The 25,079-nt window shown below is 41.9% G+C and overlaps 1 protein-coding gene across 2 annotated transcripts; it reads right to left on the bottom strand.

Moving 5' to 3' along the window:
• Nucleotides 1–44: 44 nt before the first annotated feature.
• SYT13 (synaptotagmin 13) lies at nucleotides 45–24,122 on the bottom strand. 2 transcript variants are annotated; one of them, XM_048853411.2, is made up of 6 exons: nucleotides 23,575–24,122; nucleotides 16,248–16,470; nucleotides 14,583–14,723; nucleotides 12,637–12,950; nucleotides 6,510–6,639; nucleotides 45–5,231 (listed from the first exon to the last, which is right to left on the bottom strand). In XM_048853411.2, exons 1-6 carry the CDS (start codon nucleotides 23,755–23,757, stop codon nucleotides 4,930–4,932), a joined length of 1,293 nt encoding a protein of 430 aa, XP_048709368.2. In that variant the 5' UTR covers nucleotides 23,758–24,122; the 3' UTR covers nucleotides 45–4,929. The 2 variants fall into 2 exon arrangements, with proteins under 2 accessions (XP_048709368.2, XP_048709369.2); XM_048853412.2 differs by having other exon boundaries at nucleotides 16,248–16,465; nucleotides 23,575–23,760.
• Nucleotides 24,123–25,079: the final 957 nt, after the last annotated feature.

Raw genomic sequence — 25,079 nt, forward strand, 5'->3', positions numbered from 1 at the left:
GGCATAGGGGACAATTAAATCCCACAATTAAAACAGACACTATGTTCACAGTTTGGAATTATTTATTTACTATTGAAGATTTACATTTGTGCTGTAATGTCCAACATGATTGAAAAATCTCATGCTCTTCTTTTGTGCTTTGGACTGTGAGTACAAGGTAGACAACCAAAAGCTGGTTCTGTACAATAAAGACATCAGTGAAAGGGGCTGAGTAACCAGAAGAGCTTGGTCCTTCCTGTTGGAAGGCCACATGTCACCATTTTTCTGTGCTGTTCATTGAATGCTAAGTATTATTATTTCCGATAGCTCATCACTCTGTTAACTTTCTTTAAGAGAACAAAATTCTGTTGTGATTGAGCTGAACTTTAAAACATGTAACATGTTCCATCTCAGCTCTGTAATTAGATCTAATGAGACCTAAACTGACATTCACAAAAGTGCAAGAAATGAGGCCAAAAGTTCAGTGCCTTTGGTAAATTTGTCATAGCGCTAGTAAATGTCATTGTGTTGAACTCTAGCCTCTGTTACTGATGTGGACTGTACCCTATTTTCCACCTCATTATTGAATCACATATGAATCATGCATTTGCTGGTGAATATCAATTGAAAACTTGCACTACACAGTACATAACAGAGAACCAATGACTCTTTACATTGTGAAGTGGAGGTAATTACAAGTGAGTCCAGTATGTAGTTCAGCTGGACATAATAGAAATCAAGTAATGCTGGTTGCAATTGTAAGATAACTGAATTTCCTGTGTATCGTTTAATGATAAAAGAGGGGCTCAGTCTGGAATCTCAGATCCAAATCCCAGGCAAACACTGGGAAACTTGAATTCAGGCCCTTCAGCTCTTGGGCGTATCTCTCTAATGGAGCCAAACTACAACCTCCTCCCATCTTGAGGAAAAAAACTTTGTATCTGGTTCCAGCTTCCTGATGATGGGTAATAATATCATACACTTCTCTAGCTCCTTTCCTCGGAGGCTTTCCAAACATTGGGCCAGATTCTCCTCTCACTTATACTGGTGCAAGTCTATTGACTTTAATGGAGTTGCACTTCAGTGTGTGAAAGCATAAATGAGTCCATCAATTTACTGAGCCTCATGCTGACCCTGGTGAGGATATATAGTGATCACTTCATTCATCACTGAAATGAAATTCCTTTGCATATCAAACACAGCATTTGTTTCACAGCAAGCAACCACACTGCTGAACAATTTAGGACCGGAAGTTTGAAATTGCAGTTTAGGGAGGACAGGATGTCGCTGCTACATCATTAGAATTGGGCAGGGAGACCAAATATAACACTGACTTACAAAACATAGCATAGAAACTTTAATAACTAACAATTTTTTCCAACTATCCTCCCTTACTTCCATGCTGGTACATTGATTCAGCGCTAACAGACAGAACAGAACTATCCACACAGCTGGGATACAGCACCCTACACTTAGAGTACATATTGTAACAGAATAGAGGGGGGTTTTTTACATACTGATCACAAGTCAGGTTCTGTAGTCCCAATACCCTTTTCATGTAAAAAATCCACAGATGGGAAACATATATGACAAATGGTACATATGGAATTAGGGAGCTGCATTTCCAGTGCTGTATCCCCTCCTCCATGCTACCCCACTATTTCCACAATTTCACTCCCCTCTGCACTATAAGGGACCATAACAACCAGTTTAATTAATACCACCATGTTTGAATTGTGATCAATAACTTGATGACCTGGATTTCTGGTCATAGAGATATCTGGTCCTTCGGGATCTCCAGTGCTAGCCAACTATCCTAACACCATGAAAAAATGCCTTATCATAAAAATAAGGCAGATTAACAGCACTCAGAGGAAATTATAGAGGAAACTGAATGTTAAAATCAGTTTGCACAGTTAAAACAAAACAAAAAAAAAGTTCCAGATCTGTAGTAAGTCTACAGCCAAATTATAGATACTGCAAGAGGTTGGGATCAAACATCCTGAATGATACTTCAGTCTTATCATTACGATAAGTTAACACTATTAATTCATGGTATATTACTGTTTTATAATTATAAAACAATGTAAAATAGAGGTAATCGGAGGCTAAGATGTATGGGGTAAGATTCACCAACATGCAGCCTCTTATTTCAATCAAGTCTATACTTTGATTTAAATAAATGTTCAATCTTATTATACTGCTGTTGATATTATAGGCATTGTGCCATGTAAACTGGAATGCACAACAGTGTGGCTAACACAACTTTTAGCTGTAATCCATTTTTTTAGCATCTCCATGAGTCTTCCTCCATCTTGTTCAGAATTTTGGCTCTTGCTTCTTAATTAAGCAGCAATCTTCTGTAGGCAAGGGAACGAACTGTGAATAATACAGGTTTAAAGTGACCAAGCCTTATCAAATGTGGTGGAGATTAGGTAATTGTTAATATAAATACTTTGGTTTTCGTAGTTTTACTCAAATTTAATGGTGCATCAATTCGATCATTGCTAGAATTAAGTGGAAACACTGTAATTTTAGTCTCATGTCCTACTCTTACGTATTCCAGAGCTATGGACAGTATGATCATATCTTTAGCCCCTTGAATGCCTTGTCCCCATGCATGTCTCTTAAAGGTGAGCCTGCTGTTTGCAATGGAGTGGCAGGACAAGCAGTGAGCTCATAGGACATAGCAATATCTCTGTCGACGATACCCCTTCTGTATGCCAAGACACAGAAAGGGGAGTAAATAATTACATTTAAATCAGGCCAAATCTCAAAAGCACAAGAGAAAGGTGATGGTGAGTTAGTGGGCCAGTGAAGAGAAAGTCATTCAGTCCTGAGATGATGTAGTACCTGGCAGCCTTCTGGGCTGCTCCTCTAGGCAGTGCTGGTAACTAAGATAGGGTTTCAGTATGGCACTCAGCATCCAACCCAGACTGTTGGTGAAACAATCCCATGTAATTTACTCAGTCTCATCTGCTTCCTGGAACATAATCAGAATATCCAACGCCTGCTCACCTCAGAAATTAGTTCATTTCTAAGCAGAAGGGATGGCAGTAAGTAGAAGGATTTGTGGCAAATCATTGGCAATAACTGGATAGAACACCATCAGTGATTTTTCTGAATTGTAGGATGGATCGCTGTTCTGTTCATTCCCTCTGGGGCACCTGGCATTGGCCACTGTCGGAAGACAAGTTACTGGGCTAGACCCAATATGGTCTGACCCAATATGGCCGTTTTTATGTTCTTATGCCAATGACCTGCATGTGAGAGACAGAGAGGAGAGGTCCCCCAAGAACACTGGGAGAAAGAGGTATACACTACTTATATATATATATATAGATTTGGGATAAGGGACCTTGATGCTGTCATGTTTTCAATGGCTTTTAGCAACCCTAAATCCAAGGTATCAAAAACTACAGCAATGAAGGAACAGGAAGGAATCCAGACACAGGGTTTGGCAGGTGCTCACTTCAAAGGCTGGGTATGTACAGTACACTCTCAGAAGAATACCTGTGCTTCTTTGCCTCTCTCACTCTTTTTATATGATCTACTCTCTCTCTCCCATCTTTCTCTGTTTTTCTCGGTGTTCCTCTACTGTCTTTTTCCATTTCTGCCTCTTTTTCATATCTCAGGAATCAGTTTATTTTTGCTATTTTTGTTCCATATGACCACATAAAGCAATATGGAAAACATTGACTGCAAAATGGACACAACTATTGCAGAGACCACCACCCCAATGGGGGCTTTGGTGATGAAGGTTTGTTGACAGGTCAGAAACCTGGGACTGAGTTATAACCTTCTGGCCCATCTATTTCCATTACTTGGTTTTTTCACAGGAATAGAGACAGATTTTAAGTATATACCAGGGGAAAATGATAGCGTGTGTTAGCATCTCTAATTTGGGGAGGTCAAACTATGCAGAGAGCCCAGTCACTTCCACTAGAGAACTTGGCTACCACATTCTGAGATGGGAGAAGGCCTGAGTTTTGAGCCTGAATTTTACATTCCCGAGAGGAGCTCAGAAATCCTGTGTTTCTGAAAAAAGGTGTACAGGGGCAAAAAACAAACAAAAAGGTGGGTTGTGCCTTTTTTTCATTTTGTATTCATAGAAAAATTCTTCTTGTACGTATTAACCTTAGAAATGTCAATCTGCGCATCCCTGTTTTGCTGCGGTCTCTGTAGTAGAGCTAGACACAGACAGGGAGATCTCTCTCTGCCATTAATTGAAGAGCTAGAGGTGTTAACTCTTTAACAAAGAGAGTTTTTCTTCCAAATTGTTTGTCAAGTGTTTGATTTTAAAAATGTTAATAAAAAGACAAAGTGGTTTGAACACTGTGAATAAAACTCACTTTCCCTCTTATTTAATCAGGTTTCCCTTCTATGGTATGCTGTATACCTGCTAGCTCTCCAGTCATCTATAGAGTCTTCAAGGGAAAGCAGGGTAGATAAGACCTGAACATATAAAATAAAAAACAAGCAGAAAACTAAATAAATAAATAAAAACCAGGCCTTCTTTCTTCATCATAAAGCAGTAAATAAGAACACAAGCCCATTTCCCCCCCTTTCAGCTCACCTTTAAATATAAACACATACAAAAGCCTATCTGACAGTCCCCATTTATTTTCACCAGCAGCTTTTCAGTGTCAGAATCTCGTCCTTGTAGAAGTTAGAGGTCTGTTGGGGTCATGCATTCCATCCCTAGGAGAGAGTTCAGGACTCTTCCCTACAATGTACGCTTCAGGACTGTGCCTGGTCTAGCTTGAGAGAGTCCTTGTGGCAGGAAACCCGAAAAAGGCAGTGTCCATAACAGAATGCTGTGATTGGTCATTTTGTGGATGGGTGTGGTTCACAGTACTGCAAGATGAAATATAACTTGGCTTACTCCTCCTGACTCAGAGACCTCCCAGTATGAAAGGCAGTTGGCTGGTCATGACAGAGATTGCCTGGCTACATATGAAGTTGGTGCCACATGGCTATCTGCCTCCTGGGGTTCCTCAGCATCTCCTCCCAGTGGTTCCTCTCTGTGCCTGTGGCATGCAGACCCAGGCTGCACTTGCCCAGTGATTGGCTCTGCCCGAGGCCGTCTTGGCTTAGCATTTCTAGCACCACACTGGAGGTGTGTAGCAGCTCTTGGGGCACTTCAAACATGATCATCTCATTCCAGACTGGGTTGATCTTGTGTTTTGCATGCTTTGTCTGCTTCTTCAGTTTCAGAGACTGGTGCTTCAGGATCACCTTGACAGATACATCTGCATGGGAAATGAAGGAAAGAAAGACACCACAGTGATGAGCACAGGACAGGCAGAGAGCCATTAAAAGAGAATCTGAACTAATGTCTATGGACCAAAGGAAAAGCACATGAGCAACTTCTAATTGTTTTCTCTCTCAAAATTATTTTAGTTATTTTTGCTTTTTAACCCCATTTTATTAAGCCCCAGCTGCACAGGCAGATGTTATAGAATATCAGACACTACAACCTCTTCAGACTGAGATCAGCATCTGGATCTAGAGCACTCCTTTGGAGTTCAGGGAAGTTTGAATCCAAGGCTTTTGTGTACCCTGAGATAGAGCTGAAGGCCTGAGATGGAGTTTGGGACACAGATCTGGGATTGGATTCTGAACACCTCCAAAGTTTGGGGTTTCCATCCAGTATTCCATCCACAAAAGCAATGGGTCCCATTTCCCTGCATGGAAAGAACCTGCAAAGGGAAGAGGAAACTGCTGAATTCTAATATGAATTCTTTTGCCAGAGTGGATATGGCTTGTCCCATGTTGGGAGAATCCTATGGATTCCTTCCTCAACCTATGGATCCCATGAGATCACAGGAGGCAAGAAGGATTCACGGTGATGACTCTTGCCTCCTTTCTATCACCTGGCTATACAGGTCTTGCAGGTGCATGCTTCCAAAGACTCTCCCACTCTTCCCGTAAGGGGATGTGGTGGGAAGTTCTGCAGTGCAGAGGATGAAGCAGTGCAAGTTAACGTAGCCTCAGGGTTGCAGGTTGGAGGGAAGTCTTGGAAGACTATAACTGGCTCCCTTTCCTTACCCTACTCCTTGAAGGCCTTCAGATGGTTCAAGGGCAAGAAAGGATCATTATGCACAAGCAGAACTCCCCCTTTCACAGGAGAGTGTGGCGAAGTGGTCTGAAACTGTTGTGCAGTACTTTAGCAAAATAGTAGCAGGGCTTCTGGCTCTTGCTGAACCCCCTCTGCTCCACCCTCTCCTTGCCTGTCCTGAAACCACACCACAAAATGCAGTCTTTGCCACCATTGGTTTCTATCTGTAATTGGACCATTAATGGTCATAGAATGATACAGTTACAATGAGTAGGCAGATGAATATATAACTATGTGCTGTGTAACTAGGATATGACTACCTTAATTTATGTGCAGGATTTCTAGATATGGGGATGAGGGGCATTAGATTACATTGTGACTGTATTGACTCACCATAAATCAGGTCACCCTCATTCCATTGTGTCCTATAGAAATTTGCCCAATTCCCCTGTTGCTGTTCCTCACTCACCTTTTCCCAAGAGATCTTTCAGCTGTTTGGAATGGAGATTCTTGGCTTTTATGAGCACCACAAGCAAGCGGTTTGCTGCTGGCAGATAGCTGATGGAGAGGAGTATCTCCCCATAGCCTGCATCCGGCTCCTAGAAGTCAAGAAGAAAAGCATGAAAGAAAGGCAAATTCAAAATCCACTCTTGTCCATACCATTGAGCAATGTGGGGCCAAAGATCAATGAGAAACTCTCAAATGCAGCAAGTCACGTTGTCTCTGGATCCTAGCCCTATTACACAAGGATCCCCAGTTAGACTAGTTGAGGTCTGATGGAATGAAGCAGAGAGTAGGCTCTTGGACAGAACTCATCTGAAAGGAAGTTCACAGTAGTGCTCTCCTCATTGATTCACCTGACTGTGTTGGTTAACCCTTTCATTGCTGCTGGAAAATAACTGTTTCCTATGTCATTCAGTGGGACATTTACTTGAGAGAATGGAGAGTCGGGATGTAACAGATATAGTATGCTGGGCAGTACCAGAAAGATGTAAACAGAGAAATGTACCTGCATCCCTTAGCCTTTATCCTTTTCTGACAGATTATCCTGCAGCTGCCTCTCCAGCTGATTCATGTTTCTTGCTTTGATTATTTCCTTTGGCCATTTGTTCCTTATATCAGCTACCCTTTATGTGATAAAATTCCATCTAAACTTAAGTCCTGGCTTTAAATAATCCAGATGTGCTATCCCCAGAGAAAGAGAAGAAAATGCCCATGGGTACCACAACACTAACTTACACTCATACACAGAATGAACCAGAGCTAGTCACTTAAGCTTGGAAGGGTATTTTAAAATATATATATATTGTCATAAATATAAAGGGAAGGGTAATCACCTTTAAAATCCCTCCTGGCCAGAGGAAAAATCCTTTCACCTGTAAAGGGTTAAGAAGCTAAAGATAACCTCGCTGGCACCTGACCAAAATGACCAATGAGGAGACAAGATACTTTCAAAAGCTGGGAGGAGGGAGAAAAACAAGGGGTCTGGGTCTGTTTGTGTGATGCTTTTGCCGGGGACAGAACAGGAATGGAGTCTTAGAACTTAATAAGTAATCTAGCTAGATATGCGTTAGATTATGATTTCTTTAAATGGCTGAGAAAATTAAGCTGAGCTGAATAGAATGAATATTCCTGTCTGTGTGTCTTTTTTGTAACTTAAGATTTTGCCTAGAGGGATTCTCTATGTTTTGAATCTAATTACCCTGTAAGGTATTTACCATCCTGATTTTACAGAGGTGATTCTTTTTTACTTCTATTAAAAGTCTTCTTGTAAGGAAACTGAATGCTTTTTCATTGTTCTTAAGATCCAAGGGTTTGGGTCTGTGGTCACCTATGCAAATTGGTGAGGATTTTACCAAACCTTCCCCAGGAAGTGGGGTGCAAGGGTTGGGAGGATTTTGGGGGGAAAGATGTTTCTAAACGACACTTTCCTAATAAAAATAAACCCAGATAAATGTTTGGTGGTGGCAGTGGAAGTCCCAGGGCAAAGGGTAAAATAGTTTGTACCTTGGGGAAATTTTAATCTAAACTGGTAAAAGTAAGCTTAGGAGGTTTTCATGCAGGTCCCCACATCTGTACCCTAGAGTTCAGAGTGGGGAAAGAACCTTGATCTATATATGTGTGTGTGTGTGTGTGTGTATAAAATCAGCACTTGTGCCATTTGTTTTGCTTTCTTGGCATGTCTACTCCCAAATCTGTGAGTGATTCCCTCTATTTTCCCCAAGCTCTGGTTTCTTTAAGGTAGATGCTCTGAATGATCCAACTTTCACTTTCCTCTCTCTTTCCCTCCCTCTCCCGCCCTCCATGTATACCTGTAGGCAGAACAAGAAGAAAATAATCATGCTGACAACTGATCTTTCCTTTGAAAATGACATCATTTAGTGGTGGGGAGTCAGAGGAGTGAAAGAGAGAGAATGTGTGTGTGCACAGAGATATGAAAGGGGAAAGCAAAGGGGAAGTAATTATTCACTCAAGTAGTACCAGCTTGTGACAGAAACCTCATTTTAATGTGCGGTTAATGGTCCAGAAAGGTCCTTGAAAGCCACTGTTCAATTGAGTGAATTCCCTTTGGACTTCCCAACAAAGACTAGAATCTTTAGGAGAGAGTTCCCTTATCCAGGACTTTTTTGTCCCTTCCTCTCTCAGTTCTAAGTAGGCTATAAATATTTCAGATTGTTTTCTGCTTGCTGGCTGCGGTGGATGTGAACAGACATTCATTAACAACAGATTTACTCTCTAGAAAATGTTGCTGTCATAACTATCTGATTGGAATGATTCATACACAAACCAGCCAAGAAGTCATTTCCAGAGAAACTCCAAACTCAGATTAAGCAAAGTCCTCAGAAGAGCCAATGTAAACCTTTTTCTATGAACTCAGTTAACATGTGCAGGCAGCACTGAATATCTTGTACCCATACACCTTTTGAAAAAAGTGTCCTAAATCTAAATGAATCTAAAGAGAGGCAGTAGCCATGGATTCTAATCAGATTCTTGATGATGGCTATGTCTTCACTGAAAATATTATGTATTTACACATGAAGATACCTCTCTCAATGTAAAATCCCACTGGCGATAAGGCACAGGTGTCTCTCACCTCAGCATAACTAGTTGAGGTACCTGCACTAGCTAAATCTAGGAAAAAACTGCTCTGACTTGTCTTCACTAGGATTTCACATCAAGAGAGCTATCTATCTCAATGTAAACACACATGTACACACACGTTTTTCCTCCAGTAAAGACATAGCCAATGACTTGCTCTGCAGCATTGGGGACTGACTATTTGGCCATCCAAGTATTTTATACAAAATAGAACAATTTTGACAGAAGAGATTGAGAAAGCCCTATCCCAAAATACCCTACACCACTGCAATTAGGACACTCTCCTAAAATGTGGGAGACCCAATTTAAAAACCCTGCTCCTGTGACACCCCCCCACCCCCGGCAGTTTTGTGAATCTAGTTCTTCATTTCTTTGCTTTGTATGTTATAAACTACCTGGAAATTAAATGAAACAGTTTGTGTCAGGTTGAATGAAATGTTTTGTTCAACTGGAAATGAAATTTTGGTTGACTTTTTTGATTCATCAAAATTTTTCTGAATTTTGGGATTTAGTTCAGGTAGAACCAATTTTTTTTATTCAGTTTTTCAAAACTGACAGTGAACTAAAAAAAAAATCACTTATTTGCCGGACTCTAATTACCCGCACCATGAGATTTAATCAGTTAATAATGTTCGTGAAGCACTTTGAGATCTTGAGATGGAAGGTGCTATGGAAGCATAGAGCATTAAACCAGTGGGAAGAGAGGAGGACACGATTAGTGGTACCAGCCTAACACCTGCAGCTTTCGTAATGTGGTGAACATTGCTCTGAGCCAGCAGCAGCACTCCACACATTTCCGAAGAGCAACGACATCACCCAGCCAGTTGTGAGCTCCCCTCTCCGTTCTTATATCTGTGTAGGAGCATTCCAGAGAGAGTGGGTTTGACATTTTTGCAGCTCATAGCTTTTCAAGGAAATATCAAACTTTAAACAACTGTTTTGTACGCTGACAAAAATAGCTCCTATTGCTCTCTGATCCTCCCTCTCTTGCTCCCTCATTCCCTCCTGTCCTGGCTCTCAATTAATGATTCATGACTTGTATTTAAGCTGGCTGTGTAATGATTGGTTCACTGAGGTCCCTGATGATGCAAATAGAGCTTTCACTGCATATCTTTCAGCACAAACTGGGGCACTGTTAATGTTAACCTACTCCTCACGGGTTAGAAAAGGAATCAGTCTTGCCTTATCAAGTGAATGGCTGTAAAGATCGACCATGGCAGAGGGGACAATATGTCTAGGGCCCTGTCATCTTGAAGATGTATTGGTGTCTCCTAATTCTATATACAGAGAGCTTCTTGGCACCTTTTGTATAACAGCTATGGAGCAGATTTTGGCCTTGTCTCCACGGAAAAGTTTTTTCAGTATAGCCTTTGAATTTAGACCAATACAGTTATACTGATCTAATCCCCTGTGTAAACACTTTTATTCCAGGAGAAGTGTGGCTTGGCGGTGAGGGTGGGTGCTCATGTCCCTGGGGGAGGGGTAAAGTTAAACCAAAAAAAGTCATTCTTAAACTGGAACAAGTGTGTCCACATTGTGTGTGGGGTGGGGGAGGGAGGGTGGGGGTTTATACCAGTGTAATTGGTGAAACTTTCCCCTGTAGCCAAGGCCAAAAACACCATCTGCTAAACTGATCCATGGCATCCATTTATTCCTACCATCCATCTGTCTATCTCAGGGTTTTCTAAAGTGCTCATCACTGTAGTATGTGAGTACTGTCCAGGTAAATTAGCATTGTGGGAAACTGGTGATGCAGATTCCAAGTTCTATGATTCAAGTAAAATCACTGTGTAGTCCTCAGGAATTACAAGGCCAGGTGCCACAAGTACTCCTTTTCTCTTAACGCCAGATTACTTATTTCAGGGTTCAGCAACACAGTCAGGAATGCTTGTCCCTTGCTGTGTTGTTTGCTCTGTCCAGAACCCTAGTTCTGACTACCTGGGTACTATCTCAGTCCTGTCTCTATTTGATCCTAGTGAATTTAAAAACTCACAAGTGCTCAAAATTCATGTGGTACTCACAAAAACCAAGAAATAATAGCACTGCCTAGATTAATGCAAGGTGGAGGCAGATGTTGTTTCCAACATGCAGCTTCACTGATGCATTTCAATCCTAATTTGCAGCATTCTCTGTATTCCACTGCTTGCCGCACCTTCCCCACAGCTCTGCAATGCATCTCCATCCTGAGGTTTTAGTTGGGAGCAGTCGGTGATGGCTAGTGGTGTTCTGTTACTTTCTTTACCCAGAAGTCACATACTATAGAACAGGCCCAACGAAGAAACTAACAGACCACCACTAGCCATCACCTTCAGCCGTCAACTAAAACCTCTCCAGCGCATCATCAAGGATCTACAACTTATCCTGAAAGACGATCCCTCACTCTCACAGACCTTGGGAGACAGGCCAATCCTCGCTTACAGACAGCCCCCCAACCTGAACCAAATACTCACCAGCAACCACACACCACACAACAAAAACACTAACCCAGGAACCAAGCCCTGCAACAAACCCCGTTGCCAACTCTGTCCGCATATCTATTCAAGGGACACTATCATAGGACCCAACCACGTCAGCCACACCATCAAGTCTCATTCACCTGCACATCTACCAATGTGATATATGCCATTATGTGCTAGCAATGCCCCTCAGCCATGTACATTGGCCAAATCAGACAGTGTCTACACAAAAGAATAAATGGACACAAATCAGACATCAGGAATTGTAACATTCAAAAACCAGTAGGAGAGCACTTCAATCTCCCTGGATACTCAATAACAGACTTAAAAGTCACCATTCTTCAACAAAAAAAACTTCAAAAACAGACTTCTATGAGAAACTGCAAAACTGGATTTAATTTGCAAACTTGACACCATCAAATTAGGCCTGAATAAAGACTGGGAGTGGCTGGGTCACTACAAAACATAATTTTCCCTCTGATACTCACACCTTCTAGTCAACTGTTGGGAATGGGTCACATCCATCCTAATTGAATTGGCCTCATTAGCACTGACCCCCACTTGGTAAGGCAACTCCCATCTTTTCATGTGCTGTATATTTATACCTGCTTACTGTATTTTCTACTCCATGCATCTGATGAAGTGGGTTATAGCCCATGAAAGCTTATGCCCAAATAAATGTGTTAGTCTCTACGGTGCCAGAAGGACTCCTCGTTGTTTTTACTGTAGTTCAGTGATTGATTATCATGTAACACAAGGAGAAAGAAGGGATGTGTAGGTGCTGGGACCTATAAGGTTAGGAGCTGAGTTGGAGCACTTTGATTACTTGCTGAAATGGTCAGATATTGAATTGTGCTGCTGATCTTTTGAAGTCATTGGAGTTGTGGAGGCTCATCACAACTCAGAATCTGGCCCAGGGTAAATGCAGACCTGGTTATTACATGCCCATTGAAATACAGTCATATTGAAATAAGCGTCTCTAACTTTGGAAACTAACTCTCGTTATATTGCCTGAGCTACTGATAAGTATTGATGTGATACCTTCTCAGGGGTCTTCAGTTTCTCCCACTGGGCCATTCTGAAGGGTTCCCCCACATTAGCCAGGCTCAGTTTAATTTCCCCAACAATGCTGTGCCTAGAGAACCTGTCGCAGTTCCTTAAGGTGAGAGTCAGCATCCCTTCTAGCACCTCCTCCTCAGCTAACGGGAACAGCAGAGCTTCCTCCCAGATGATGTGGTGCACTTTCTTCTTCAGCACTGTCTGGGCCCCTGTGGTGCCAGACTTGCTCACCAAGGTGCCCAGGATGTAGCAGTCACAGCCAGCATCCTGGTCCCCTATCTTGCTTCCATGCATAGCTGGAGGACAAGGAGAGGGAAGCTTGTATTAAAAGAAACATCCTATTACAGGGCTAGGTATGCAAGGGCAAAAGGCTGTGGGGCCTTTGCCTGTCTCACTATAGTCATAAAATAACTGGATCAGAAAAAGAGCCTCGTATAGAATGCATTAAAGGCTCTTGGTCAGTCACAGAAGCTAGAGGTGTACAAGGCTGCTTAGCACGTCTAGTCCATCCCCTAGGGACCAGTGTGGTATGTCTCTAAAGTTCATTCCCAAGTATTTTGTCCAGTCTTTTTGAAATGGCCTCTTTGGGAGACCATTCCACAGTCTAATTGTTCTCAGTGTTAGGATTTTCCTCCTGATATTCAGCCCCAGATTTTCCTGTTCTTTATTTCATCTTGAGGCTGAAAGTTCTCAAATGAAAAAGTACATAAAATATCATTTCACATTCCATGAACAGTGACAAATGAATCTATCAGCCCTCCAGGCCAAGGGCTGCAGCAATGTCTCTACTCCTCAGCAGGGTAATGTAGCAACAAGTCCTCTTTGTGACTGCAAAAGTCAGTGTGCATGACTGTCCGTGGAAAGATGCCCTGCTCCCCACTGGCTCAGCAGCTGAGAGCAGTCAAGTCCTTGACACCCAAGAGACTCCTCTGTCTCCTTAAGAGAGTAGAGCTCCTACTGAGCTGATAGGGAGAGCACAACATGCCTATGAGAGCTCACTGAACATGCATGACAACCTCAGAAAGAAACTCAAGGCTGTGGGCTTGTTGCTGGCAGCTTGCCCAGCATGATGGCTGCAATTTAACACCCCTTCAGTCCTTGCTTAGGAAGGTGATAGCTGGGCTGGTTTTTGGGGGGACTCATACTATCTGTGAATTACTCACTCAGCTCTGCTTTACACACCCCAGGAGGACTGTGACTAGCAAGCAGAGGGTTAACAGGGTTCTATCTCTGAGTAGTAGCGCAGCTCCCCCAACTGCCTGTCCTTAGTGAGATTGCCAGAGAGCCTGGTCATATGGCTAGGCTCAGCTGGCGGGAGTTACCTTATCCACAGGGTATATAAGAGGAATGTGATTTAAACATCTCTTCCTCCAATTTGGCTTGAGTAAGAGGGTTGTTATCTGTAGCATTAGACCTTCCTTTTGCTAGTCGAGCTGTGTGAAGCTCTATAGATTTTCCTGTCACTTACGTGAATCATAAATCCATGAACTGGTTTGTCCTTCATCTGGATTTGCTTTACAGGACCAGACAGAAGGGCTAAACAAAAAAATGTTTGACTGGAGGGGTGGGAGGAATTTGGGGGTATTGAGCCTGTCACCTCATTGGGAGCATCTCCTTAAAACAACAGTAAGACAGAAGGATCTTTACCTGCGCACCTCGAACATGGGTGGAATAGGACAAACTCCTGATTCCCTCATACTGCCTTTGAACACACAAGCTGTTGCTAAACCATGGTGCATTCTTTTCAAGCAGTGAAATCTCTTGGCAATTCTAGTTTGAAAGCCTCATAGCCAATAAAGTGTCCCTCAGTTCTGTGGGGACATGTTGATTATTATGTAGGAGGTGAAATACTTTGAGTCAGAAAGTATCTTGTATCTCTCAAATAAAGGCTTGTTTATATAAAATAGGCAGAATGGGGAGCCACTTACCTTCAAGAAAGGCCACACACAGCTCAGCTTTCTGTCCATCATACCCAAGGGAATAGCGGAGTTCAGGGACCTGGTTACAGCTGGCTGCTTTCTCAGGGTTCAGGTGCTCAGTGACACACACATCCTGTACTGCACCTGGGACTGAAGTAACCCAGTTAGCAAGGCTTCATTCCTCATCAAGCCAAATTCACCACCTGGCTTCACTGACTGTTCTGTAGTGCTGCCCTCCCTCTCTCACTTTCCACCTCCTTCCAGATGTGGACAAGCTTCACTTTCTGTGTGCTACCTGGGCTTTAGCCATACCTCTCACTCCATTACCAACCCATGGTAACGACACAGGTGCTTGCTCTTGGATTTCTTTTTCACATATTCCCTGAATTAAACTGTAAGATTTTTGGGGTAAGGACTTCACAGCTGACTCTGATCCCACTTACAACGCTAACAAATTTTACTAAAGCTATTGGAATGAATTCAATCCTTTTTAGGGGATCCTCTTTTCCACACAGACGACCACTGTTACCTTAATTCCCACAGAGCCTGGCTAGGTTGAAAGTGGTGAGGCTGGAAGGTTGTGAGGCTGTTTGGATTGGAGTATATATTATGTTAATTACCTCAAGTAAAGCAACAGGCAGGACTAAAAAGGAAGCCACAGTATTTTATTGTCAGAAACTGGTGCATGCAGTATCAGTTTGGATCAGGTGCTGGAAGGCAGCAATGGTAGGGGGCTGGGACTTATTCCCCAAGCAAATGCCAATCAGAGTCAAAATCAGTGTGACATGGTATACAGAGGAGAAAGCAAACAGTTCTTGTTTTATTTTAATAACACTTGACCTATGGAATCAAGCACAGCAGGAAGCCAGAGCACTTGTGGAGCTGGTAGTGCACAGAAGATAGTGCACTGATACACACACCTCAAGCTCTGGTGCCAACCTATGTGCAGCCGTCTTGTTTTAGCAGCCCAGTCCTATTGCCTTCCTTCTGACGCTGTAGGCTGATGCTTAAATGGTCACCTCCCCTTCTTTCCCAGTGTGGAGGGGTTGGGAGAGTGGCCCTCTGCCCAGAAAGAGACAGAGAAACTGTCAAGTACTGCCAAGTGATTTTTCAAGTTAAAAATAAATCTTTATATAAACCATGCATGGAGTTCATTGTGCCCACTGGAAAATCCCCAGGAAGACTGTATTAATGTTATAGCCACCAGGATCAATTGTGCTATTAAAAAGGCAGCTCAGGAGGTAAAATCAATATGGGCACAGAACCATCACAAGCATGAAATGCTGCCAGATGCAAACAGTTAGAATTAGACTCTCTAAGGTCAGAGGACTCTAGACTTAAAACTATTCAGGGCACTGATGTGTGCCCCTTCTTCACTAATGGAACCCGTTGATGGACTCCATCTCTACTTTATCTTAACCAACCACATTTAAAATGATGGTGGACAGAGCAAGCCTCAGGTGGTTTGCCAGCTGAGCACATTTGTGCTGGGATCATTGAGAGAGAAGAACTATGGCGCCCCAAATGGTCATTTTTACATCTACCATTCTGATTATAACTGCATTTTAATCCTGTGTACAAGTCCTATGTTGCTTATCAGACACCTGGGCACTGGAGCAGTGGATCACCAGTCTGAAGAGGAAATGGTTCCACTGGACTTGGAAATGCTCCTACCATTTTGAGGGAGAACAAATAACTCCTCATTGACTTGTATCTTCATTCTGTTCTGATCCTGAACTTTATCTTTTCCTCTAGTTGGCTCTTCAGTTGACTTCAAGGCATAATCCACATAATTAACAATTTCTGGGGCAGTCATGACTGGCTTTGGGCCATAGACGTTGGGAAACATCAGGAGGGTCCGAGGCTGGATGGGTTCAGTAGTCTTCTTAATGCTGAACTGAAATAAAGATCCTGTTCATTATTCTGTATAGACTAGACTAATGCTACCAGCTTGCCCAAGACCAGCTGAACCCAGACCAAGGGAAAAAATGATCCAGCCAGTCATTCCTAATGCCATTGTTACTTGGCTAATTGAACTCACTGCATCTTCTCAGTTTGTGTCCTCTTCAGACTCACCCATCAACACATTTGTTTGCAACAGAAAAGGGAAACTTTCCCATTTGTTGATTTTCCCCTCCCCCTTCACAGTAGCAATACACCCCTACTTTATATGTCTATGCCAATTCCTTACTAAGCTCAGATGTTATGAATGGAGCTGGGTCTGTGCTGTGACTGTATGATCCAAAGAAAGCCAGTCATCAACCAGGCAGACTAGTTTTGGTGCTTGGAGGAGTGCCCACACTACCTCCTTGGGAAAGTGTAGTAAACATTTCCCACATGTTTGCCAGCCACAGCCTGACAGTCACACCTCCCCACATGTTTTGGGATGTCCAGTGCCATTGGCAGTGCTGTGTTACTTTTTCTGTCACTGGACTCAGGAAACACAAGGACTGGGATTGTGACTGCTCCTAGAAGTGGGAAGGCTTATTGCACCCTAACAGGCCAGACCTAAGAGTCTAAAACTGTTCTTTCACCAACATGCTCTGCAACTATTGAATCTTATTATCTCTGTGTTCAGGACAGCGATGGAAAAACTTCTTTCTTGTCCCATCTACAGCCAACTACCTAAACGTCTGTTCTCTGCTTCTGAACATTTATTTACCCTCTCTCATCTAAATATTTCCTGTGGTTGGAGTTATCATCTGCTGACTATGTTCTGATGCTTAGTTTGAAGCTCAGAGGCCTCTGAGTGGCTTTATCTCAACTTCAGTAGGAATTTTACAATCAAATTGCTGGCTGTTGTGAAACTAAGTTGATGGAGTTGCAGCTAAATTGAGTCAGGAAAGCGAGTAGCAAAATAACTTTATACAAGCAGCAAAGGAAATATATGTAATGTTTACTAAAAAGAAAATTTCCATGAAACTGCTTAAAGGGTAACAGGCTCAAGAGGAGGTCCAGGGGCAAACCTGGGGAACGGTGATCCAGTGGACTGTCAATAAGTAAATTGCAGTAGCTTTGAAAATACACAGAGTCCATAGTGAGAGGCAGTGTGGTCTAATGGATAGTGCACTGGACTAAGAGTCAGAAAGCCTAGATTTTATTCTAATCTCTGTCACTAACTGACTGTGTAATCTTGGGCAAATAACATTACCTCTTTGAGCTTCTGTTTCCTCTCCCACATGTTGTCCATCTTATCTATTTAGACTGAAAGCTCTTTAGGTCAGGTAATGATTCTTACTATGCATTTGTCATGTCTAGTACAATGGGGCTGTGATCTTGACTGAGATCTCCAGGTGCTATTGTAATATAAATAACAGTTTGGCAGTAAGGATTTTGAACTCGAGATAGGCCTGAGTCACAAAGTTCAGGCCTAGGTTTCAGAACTGTTCAGATTTTGTTTAGCTGATTACACAGAGAGGGACCAGTTGCAAAGTTTGGAGTGGGGTCAGGTCCATCTCAGTTTTAGATCAACAGGCCCTGCCTTTCTCTCAAAGCTTCATGGGAAAATATTAGCAATACTGTCCGCTGTATGATGGTTTTTTTTCATTTCCCTTGGAATCATCAGGCAATTGGCTACTGATTCTGGTTTATAGCTCACCCAGCACCATAGTGTCTGAGCACTTTCCAGGGAACAAACAAGATGACAGCATCAACAAATTAAGGTAAAAGTTCCTTGATTAGATGGACCGACATTTTGGTCTGACAGATCAGAGTTCGTTTTATGATTTCAGTCCCATGCTGATTCACAAGAATCAACACAGAGTACAGAAGGATAGTGCGAAAAGCATAGCAATGAACTCAGAGCTGTGGGATTGTTTCTATAGCTCACCCAACATAGGAACCCTTCATTGAGAAGGAGAGGCCGGTGAAAAATCTGTCAATGGGACATTGAATTCCACCCCCACCTACACTCTAAACATTAATCCCAGCTATGTGTAATTTAAATCACTCTGTGTGAACATATATTTGGATTTGTCCATGGAAAAAACAGAGACTGAGTAGGAGCTGCCCCAACTCTAATCAGTTTGCTTTCGTGCTTCTAAAGCATTTAGAAGATCTTTTGTGAAGGGTGCTGGAGAAGTGGAAAAGACTGTTTTATTGTGAGCATGCTGTCATGGAAGGATCTCTTGTCCCATTAACTGCCAAGCTATTTCATTTTACGTTTAGACTGAGAGAGAGAGCGAGAGCAAGACAATATTCTTAATTGTAATTAATGTTTTTCCATTAGTTACTTTGATTCATATTAATAATGAATGTGGATGGTGCCATGGGAGAAGCAGTCTCTTGCGTTAGAGCTTTTTACTCCTAGACCTCATGTCCTTAGGGTATATTCACATTCCTCAAGGAGCAGCTCAATAGCACAAAAAGAATAATGTAGTTTGGTTTTTAACCACACTCTGCATGTGATGCCCACAGAATCATAGTGACATAGCCATTAGCAATGGAAGAGTCCTATTACGTCATTGCCTCCATCTCCCCAGGTAGCCAGTACCGGATTGTTCACTATAGTCCACTATCAATGCTCTCTCCACTCTAGTTTATGACCTCTGATCTATACTCTTAGAGAGAAATTCACCCCTCTGATGAGGGCCAGCCCTGGCCGTAAGTGGGACTTACACAATGAGTAAGCCTCTTTCTGGCAAAAAGGAGGGAGTGGGATTTCACTCTTAGAGATTTAAACATCAGTTCTGAAATACTTAAACTTGAAATAACAGGTTCAAATCCCAGCATGGTCAGGTCAGACTTTCTTCTTTCTAAAGTAAATCAAGTGTGTTCTGTGCAGTTGGCAGGACCCTCTGGGCAATATCTTGGGGGAAAAATGGCCCTGGTTGCTTTACATAGACATTAAATATCCTATGCCATGGAGCTTGTGACCAACATCGCCTCTTCCTTCACTCTTATACAAAGAGTGCTCTGCAATAGCTATCCACCTGCCTGCTGCCCTCCAGACCAGAGGTGGCTGCATTTCAGTGGTGTATGTCTATACTACATGAAGCAGCTGAGGAACTTTTGAGATGAAAGATGCTATACAAATATGAAGTATTGTTATTACTATCGCTTCCCCTGCTTGCTAAAAGCCCAACACTTAGTCAGGAAATCCATCAGCACATAACAACTAACAGCTTCACTGGGTTTACATAATATGTTCATGTCTGCTCTTCAGAATTAGAGATGAGAGACATATGCAAACCAGTGGGGACCAATCCACCCCCTCCTCCAACTGCATCTGCCTCTGTTTATTGTTCATGCTGCCAGCTCTGCTTCGCAAGTGCTGGCAGCTTATACTCTTACTGAGCATTGCCTGCGGAAAGTCCCTTTTACAAATCAAACTACAGCAGCAGTCTTAAATAAAGTGAAGAGCAAGAGAGCTTAATCCATTCTATGTGAAATAAGACCAAATTAGATAGGACGCTGCTCTTGACCCTTCTGTGTTCCTCCTTGACATTATTAAAACGCTGGCCTAGATTATTTCCTTGGCTTATCTTGTATCTGACTCACAAGCAATGCAAGCTTGTGATTGTTACTGTCTCCCATGCTCTGAGGTTTTTTCAAAGTGACAATATAAAAGCCACCTCATTTTACTTGTTCTGTAGATATATCTTTGTTTGCACAAGACCCAATTCTGTTTATAGGTGCTTTTCAGAACTCTGGGGCTTTTCTATACAGCAGACATAGAGCTTGTCTACCCAGCTCTGGCAAAGTGCACTCGAGAGGTATGATTTGTAGAGTGCTCTAATATGTGGTGCTCTAACTGCCCTATGTGGTACACCATGGGAGGTAACTAGTTCATGCTGATGTATTCCCATTTCAAACAATGTTAGGTCAATGTTAAAGAAAACAATATAACCGTGGATCCAATATAGTCTAGCTTCCTCTCTCTTCCTCAGAATCCCCTGATACTGACAAGCCTCAATAATAAAGCGTTCCGAGCACTGGCTAGGTAGGACATACAGTGTATTAAAGTTGCTTTTTGTTCGTGGATGAAAAAAAAGACAGGATTGTTCATAATAACAGACACAGATGATGTACAGCACTTCACAGACATAAAACTAGATTTGAAATTAATCTTTACAATGAAAATGGAGTACTTTTAAATTGGAGACATTTTAGGGAGTGCATGTTCCTGGCAATAGGTTCCTTTTAATTTGGAAAGAACTAGCAAACATATGGAATATGGGAACTAGGGACATTTTGCACCTTCAGTGACAGAATGCTCTGTTCATCTTTCTGGAATTCTTGCAAAAAAAATAATAATTAGATACTAACTATAATACCTAACTGATGATGAAAACATTAGTCTCCTCCTAGTGCTCTAGGGTAATAATGTTGTACTAAAAGCTGGGTGAATAATTTAACAAGATATTGGTCACATACTATATTAAAATATTGCAAGCTTTGCTAAATTAGTAAATATTATGAGAGCCTGAACCTATGAGGTTCTGGGGACCCTGAGCACAGTTTGATTTCAGTGGTAGACCAAAATGCACTTCAGTGGTAGATCTGAACGCTTAGCAATTTGCAGGATGGGACCCGAAGGGAGAAGCTGCAGAAATGTATTAACACTTTCCAAAGGCTTTTCTTAAACTCTTTCTCAAGATGTTATTCAAGAAAGTTGGTTACTCAAAGGGTGAAGTCATATGAAGAATTAAAAATTGGTTTAGAGCTAAAACAATAAAAAGTAGCATTAGAAAAGAAATGGTCTTTGTGTGAAAAAGTGGATAATGGAGTGCTCTGTGGATAGTGTCGTTCAATATATTAACAGTCTGGAAAACAGGTGAAAGTGATGCACAATAAAGGTTTGAAATGAAATTTTTCAAAGCAGCCTTGGGGCATGAGCACCCAATTCCCATTCATTTTTAATTGTATACTTTGAAAATCTCAGCCTTGCTGCATAGTATTGTATCAAAGAGCAAACTGGAAAAATCAGCAGATAATAATCTATTAGGTTAGCCAAAGCTAATGAGAAACCTGAGGAGGACCTAGGAAACTGGGCAACACATTAACAGATAACATTCAGAATAAATACAGGCAAATCTCCATTGGAAAACACACTCTACCCTACTCACTGAAGGGTTCAGAAATAGCCGTAATGTCTAGGGGAAAAGATCTAAGTTCAGTAAGGGTATCTACTCAATACCCAGTGGCAGTCCAAAAGAATCAATAATATGGATATGTGTACACCACAAATGTTATCAGCTTTGAGAGACAAGGTGGGTGAGGTAATATATTTTATTGGATTGACTTCCGTTGGTGAAAGAGACAAGCTTTCGAGCTACACAGAGCTCAGAAGAAGAAGAAGAGCTCTGTGTAGCTTGAAAGCTTGTCTTTTTCACCAATAGAAGTTGGTCCTATAAAAGATATTACCTTACCCACCTTGTGTCTCTAATATCCTGGGACCAACATGGCTATAACACTGCAGATAATCGGCTTTGGCCATCTTGTCTCAAAACAACTGCAGCAGAAATATGGTGAGACTGGGACTATTTACTTGGGAAAGAAAAAAAGAGTCCATTATATAGGGACTGAGTATGCACTAATGAATGGCCCAGAGAAAGCCAATTAGGATTCCTACTGCAGTTTTCAATGAAACAAAAATAATAGAGCAGTCCATGTAATTTAAATGCAAATGAATAAAGACTTTGTTATACAATATATCATCAGCTTTTGGAACTAGCTGATGTAGCATATTATAAAGGCAAATTAAGGTTTAGTAAGAATGAGAAAAAAATCATTCAACCCATATAAATGAGAAAAGCGTCTACAGTAACACGAGCTAGGGTAAAACTTTCAGTGACCATCAGGCTTTATGTTCCAGACCTGAGGTCATAATCAGCCAAGGGAAAAAAGTTTTTAAAAATAATTCTCCTCAAGGTTCAGTATTGAGTATTCCATAATTAGGTGCATCAGGGAAGTGTTACAATTTACTGCTGGTTTCAGAGTAACAGCTGTGTTAGTCTGTATTCGCAAAAAGAAAAGGAGTACTTGTGGCACCTTAGAGACTAACCAATTTATTTGAGCATGAGCTTTCGTGAGCTACAGCTCACTTCATCATCTGATGAAGTGAGCTGTAGCTCACGAAAGCTCATGCTCAAATAAATTGGTTAGTCTCTAAGGTGCCACAAGTACTCCTTTTCAATTTACTGCTGATGCATCTGGCCACTGACAGGACACAGGAGTAAATGGACCATCAGCCTGTTCCAGTCTGCCAGTCCCTATGCTCCTATTTTGATTGAACCCCTTGAGCAATTAAGTCAGATCACCAGGGATATCTGGCATTTGCAGCACTTCAAAACAGCTGTTATAGTAAGTGAAAAGGAAAAGAAAAAGCAGTAGGCATGGTGAGAAAGTAGACTCTCCACAGTTAAGGTTGTTACTAGATTCATATTATAAACCTTATTTTAACCTCATGTCTTAACTTTCCTAAAACTTCATCTGTTTCACATGTGGAGGAGGATTGTTTTCATAATAAACCAGCTATGTACACAGAAGCCTTTCCACTATACTGCTGTAGCCATAAGTGTCTGTGTGTGCAGAGAGAGAGAGAGAGAGAGAGATTATAAAAGATTCTGACACTATTGATATTCTGCTCCTACTCTGCACACAACTATGTTCTGACTGCTTCTTAGTAGAGTCCAGGTTTCTGTTCTAGCCAAATGATTTCCCTTGGGATCTAGCCTGACAATTCGAGTGGAATTTCAAATCTTCTTTTTCTGTATTTTTGCCACGAGGAGCTTTCTCTTTGGTAAAAGGACCACTGAGTTGACTGTTGCTTTGTTCATTTTGCAGGTCACCTGAGTCTCCCTTCCCCCACTGAAATGTTGCTACATCCTGAATCCTGCAAACAAATAGGATGTGATAAATCACCCACCACAGTCTGGCATGGACTTTGCATTCCTGCCTTCTACACTTACAGAAAAGTGGCAAAAAGAAAAGGAGTACTTGTGGCACCTTAGAGACTAACCAATTTAAGTGGCAGAGTAAATTAGAGAAGGTAGTTTACCTGCTGGACTGGCTGAAGCGTACTGGGCTTAGCATTTTCACTGTCCATGTCTTGGTCCTTTCCCGAGAGTCCTTTCCTAGGTTGCCTGCATTTGCACAAACAGGTAAGACCGCAGAGGGCAAGGATGCTAGTTGCAGTCCCCAAGGTGGCACCCAGAGCTATAACTGGGACAGACAAAACCATTGTCTCAGGCTGCACAGATGTTACGCAAGAATCATGCGATTCTTCTTCTCAAGCAGTATGTATTTCATTCATTCCCTTTCAGAGTTTAGTCTGGTTTCATTCACTTTGAAGTAAGAAAAAGAGTTTCAATAACAGCAGGGAAAAGAAGTGACTCTGAAGAGAGAAATAAATTATTCCAGGTTTGCTAGGCAATGAGGCAGCCTCTCCAACCTGCTGATGGAGCTTCTGGTTTTATGTTTCTGGCCAGGCAGGGAAAAACAGAAGTAGTAGTGGCTGTGGTGCCTGCAATCCCTTTACAGCCGCAAGCAGGCAGTTTTCATTGAAGCTTGTTCTCCAGCTCCACGGGGAAAAGTCTGATGAGCGATAGAGGGAAGACGTCAGCAGAAAGGGGTGGGCCCTGCAAGCTAACCCATAGAGAGAACGTCCAAGTGTTGGATTAGCTCTTTAGCAGGGTTTGGGAGGGCTGAGTTTTTAATTCTCCGGGGGGAGGGGGGGGATTGAGTTAGGGGTTTTTTTACTTAAAGTTAATGTAGTGGTTGATGAAAAGTGCCAACCTGATAGCCCTGGAGACTGGCACAATGAACTCTCTATAATAAGGGCAAAGCTTGTTTGTGTGGGAGACAGAAGTTCTTCTCAGGATCCAGCCTGAGACAGCAGAATGAACTACCCCAGAAACCAAGGGCCACCATAAACCTCAGCACCTTCCTTTCCAAGTGCAAGGCACATTTGTTTCACCTGCCTGCTTTAACATAAACACATCTATTCTATGTGTGTGTGTGTGTGTCTGTCTGTAATGTATAAAAATAAACCCTACCAAAACAAGACATTCCAGTGCACACACTTCTCCCTCTGAGGAGAGAACAAACGTGACAGATGTGTAGTCACATTGCTTAATGCCCTACTGGAAGGATCTCAGGTACTGCAGTGACATGTGTGACACACAAACCTAAACAGAGCAGAGAAGGGCTATGCTTCCTTTTACTGCCCTGCCAGCATTCCTCATCCCTGGAAGGATCCCTTCTTGAGATGATAGGGCAATTAATTTTCAGTGTCCCATTCAATCCTTGCTCTCTCTACTGAGACTGACATAAAGAGGGAAAATTAGTGCCACCTCTAAGGGTGTTTTTGGTAATATGGACACCTGTCCCTACAAGGACTGGACCAAGATCAAACTTGGCCCTGTACATATTGATAAAACTTTTTAAAAAAAATGCTGAAACCCCGTCATTCTGTAAAACTGAGAATTTAAATTGATAAAAATAGAAAAAAAAGACTTAAAAATAAACATTGATATCCATCAAAATTACATAAAAATAAAATTC

Source organism: Caretta caretta, chromosome 6, assembly GCF_965140235.1.
Source record: "Caretta caretta isolate rCarCar2 chromosome 6, rCarCar1.hap1, whole genome shotgun sequence".
NCBI classification, from domain to species: domain Eukaryota; kingdom Metazoa; phylum Chordata; order Testudines; family Cheloniidae; genus Caretta; species Caretta caretta.

What these genes read in the sequence shown, in the direction of transcription:
- SYT13 (XM_048853411.2), bottom strand. Translation starts at nt 23,757, where the DNA reads ATGGTTTTGTCTGTCCCAGTTATAGCTCTGGGTGCCACCTTGGGGACT. An exon ending in GTGTGTGGCCTTTCTTGAAG is followed by an intron (nt 12,951 to 14,582) that starts GTAAGTGGCTCC and finishes CTTGTCCTCCAG; the next exon opens with CTATGCATGGAAGCAAGATA. An exon ending in GAAAGATCTCTTGGGAAAAG is followed by an intron (nt 5,232 to 6,509) that starts GTGAGTGAGGAA and finishes TTTCCCATGCAG; the next exon opens with ATGTATCTGTCAAGGTGATC.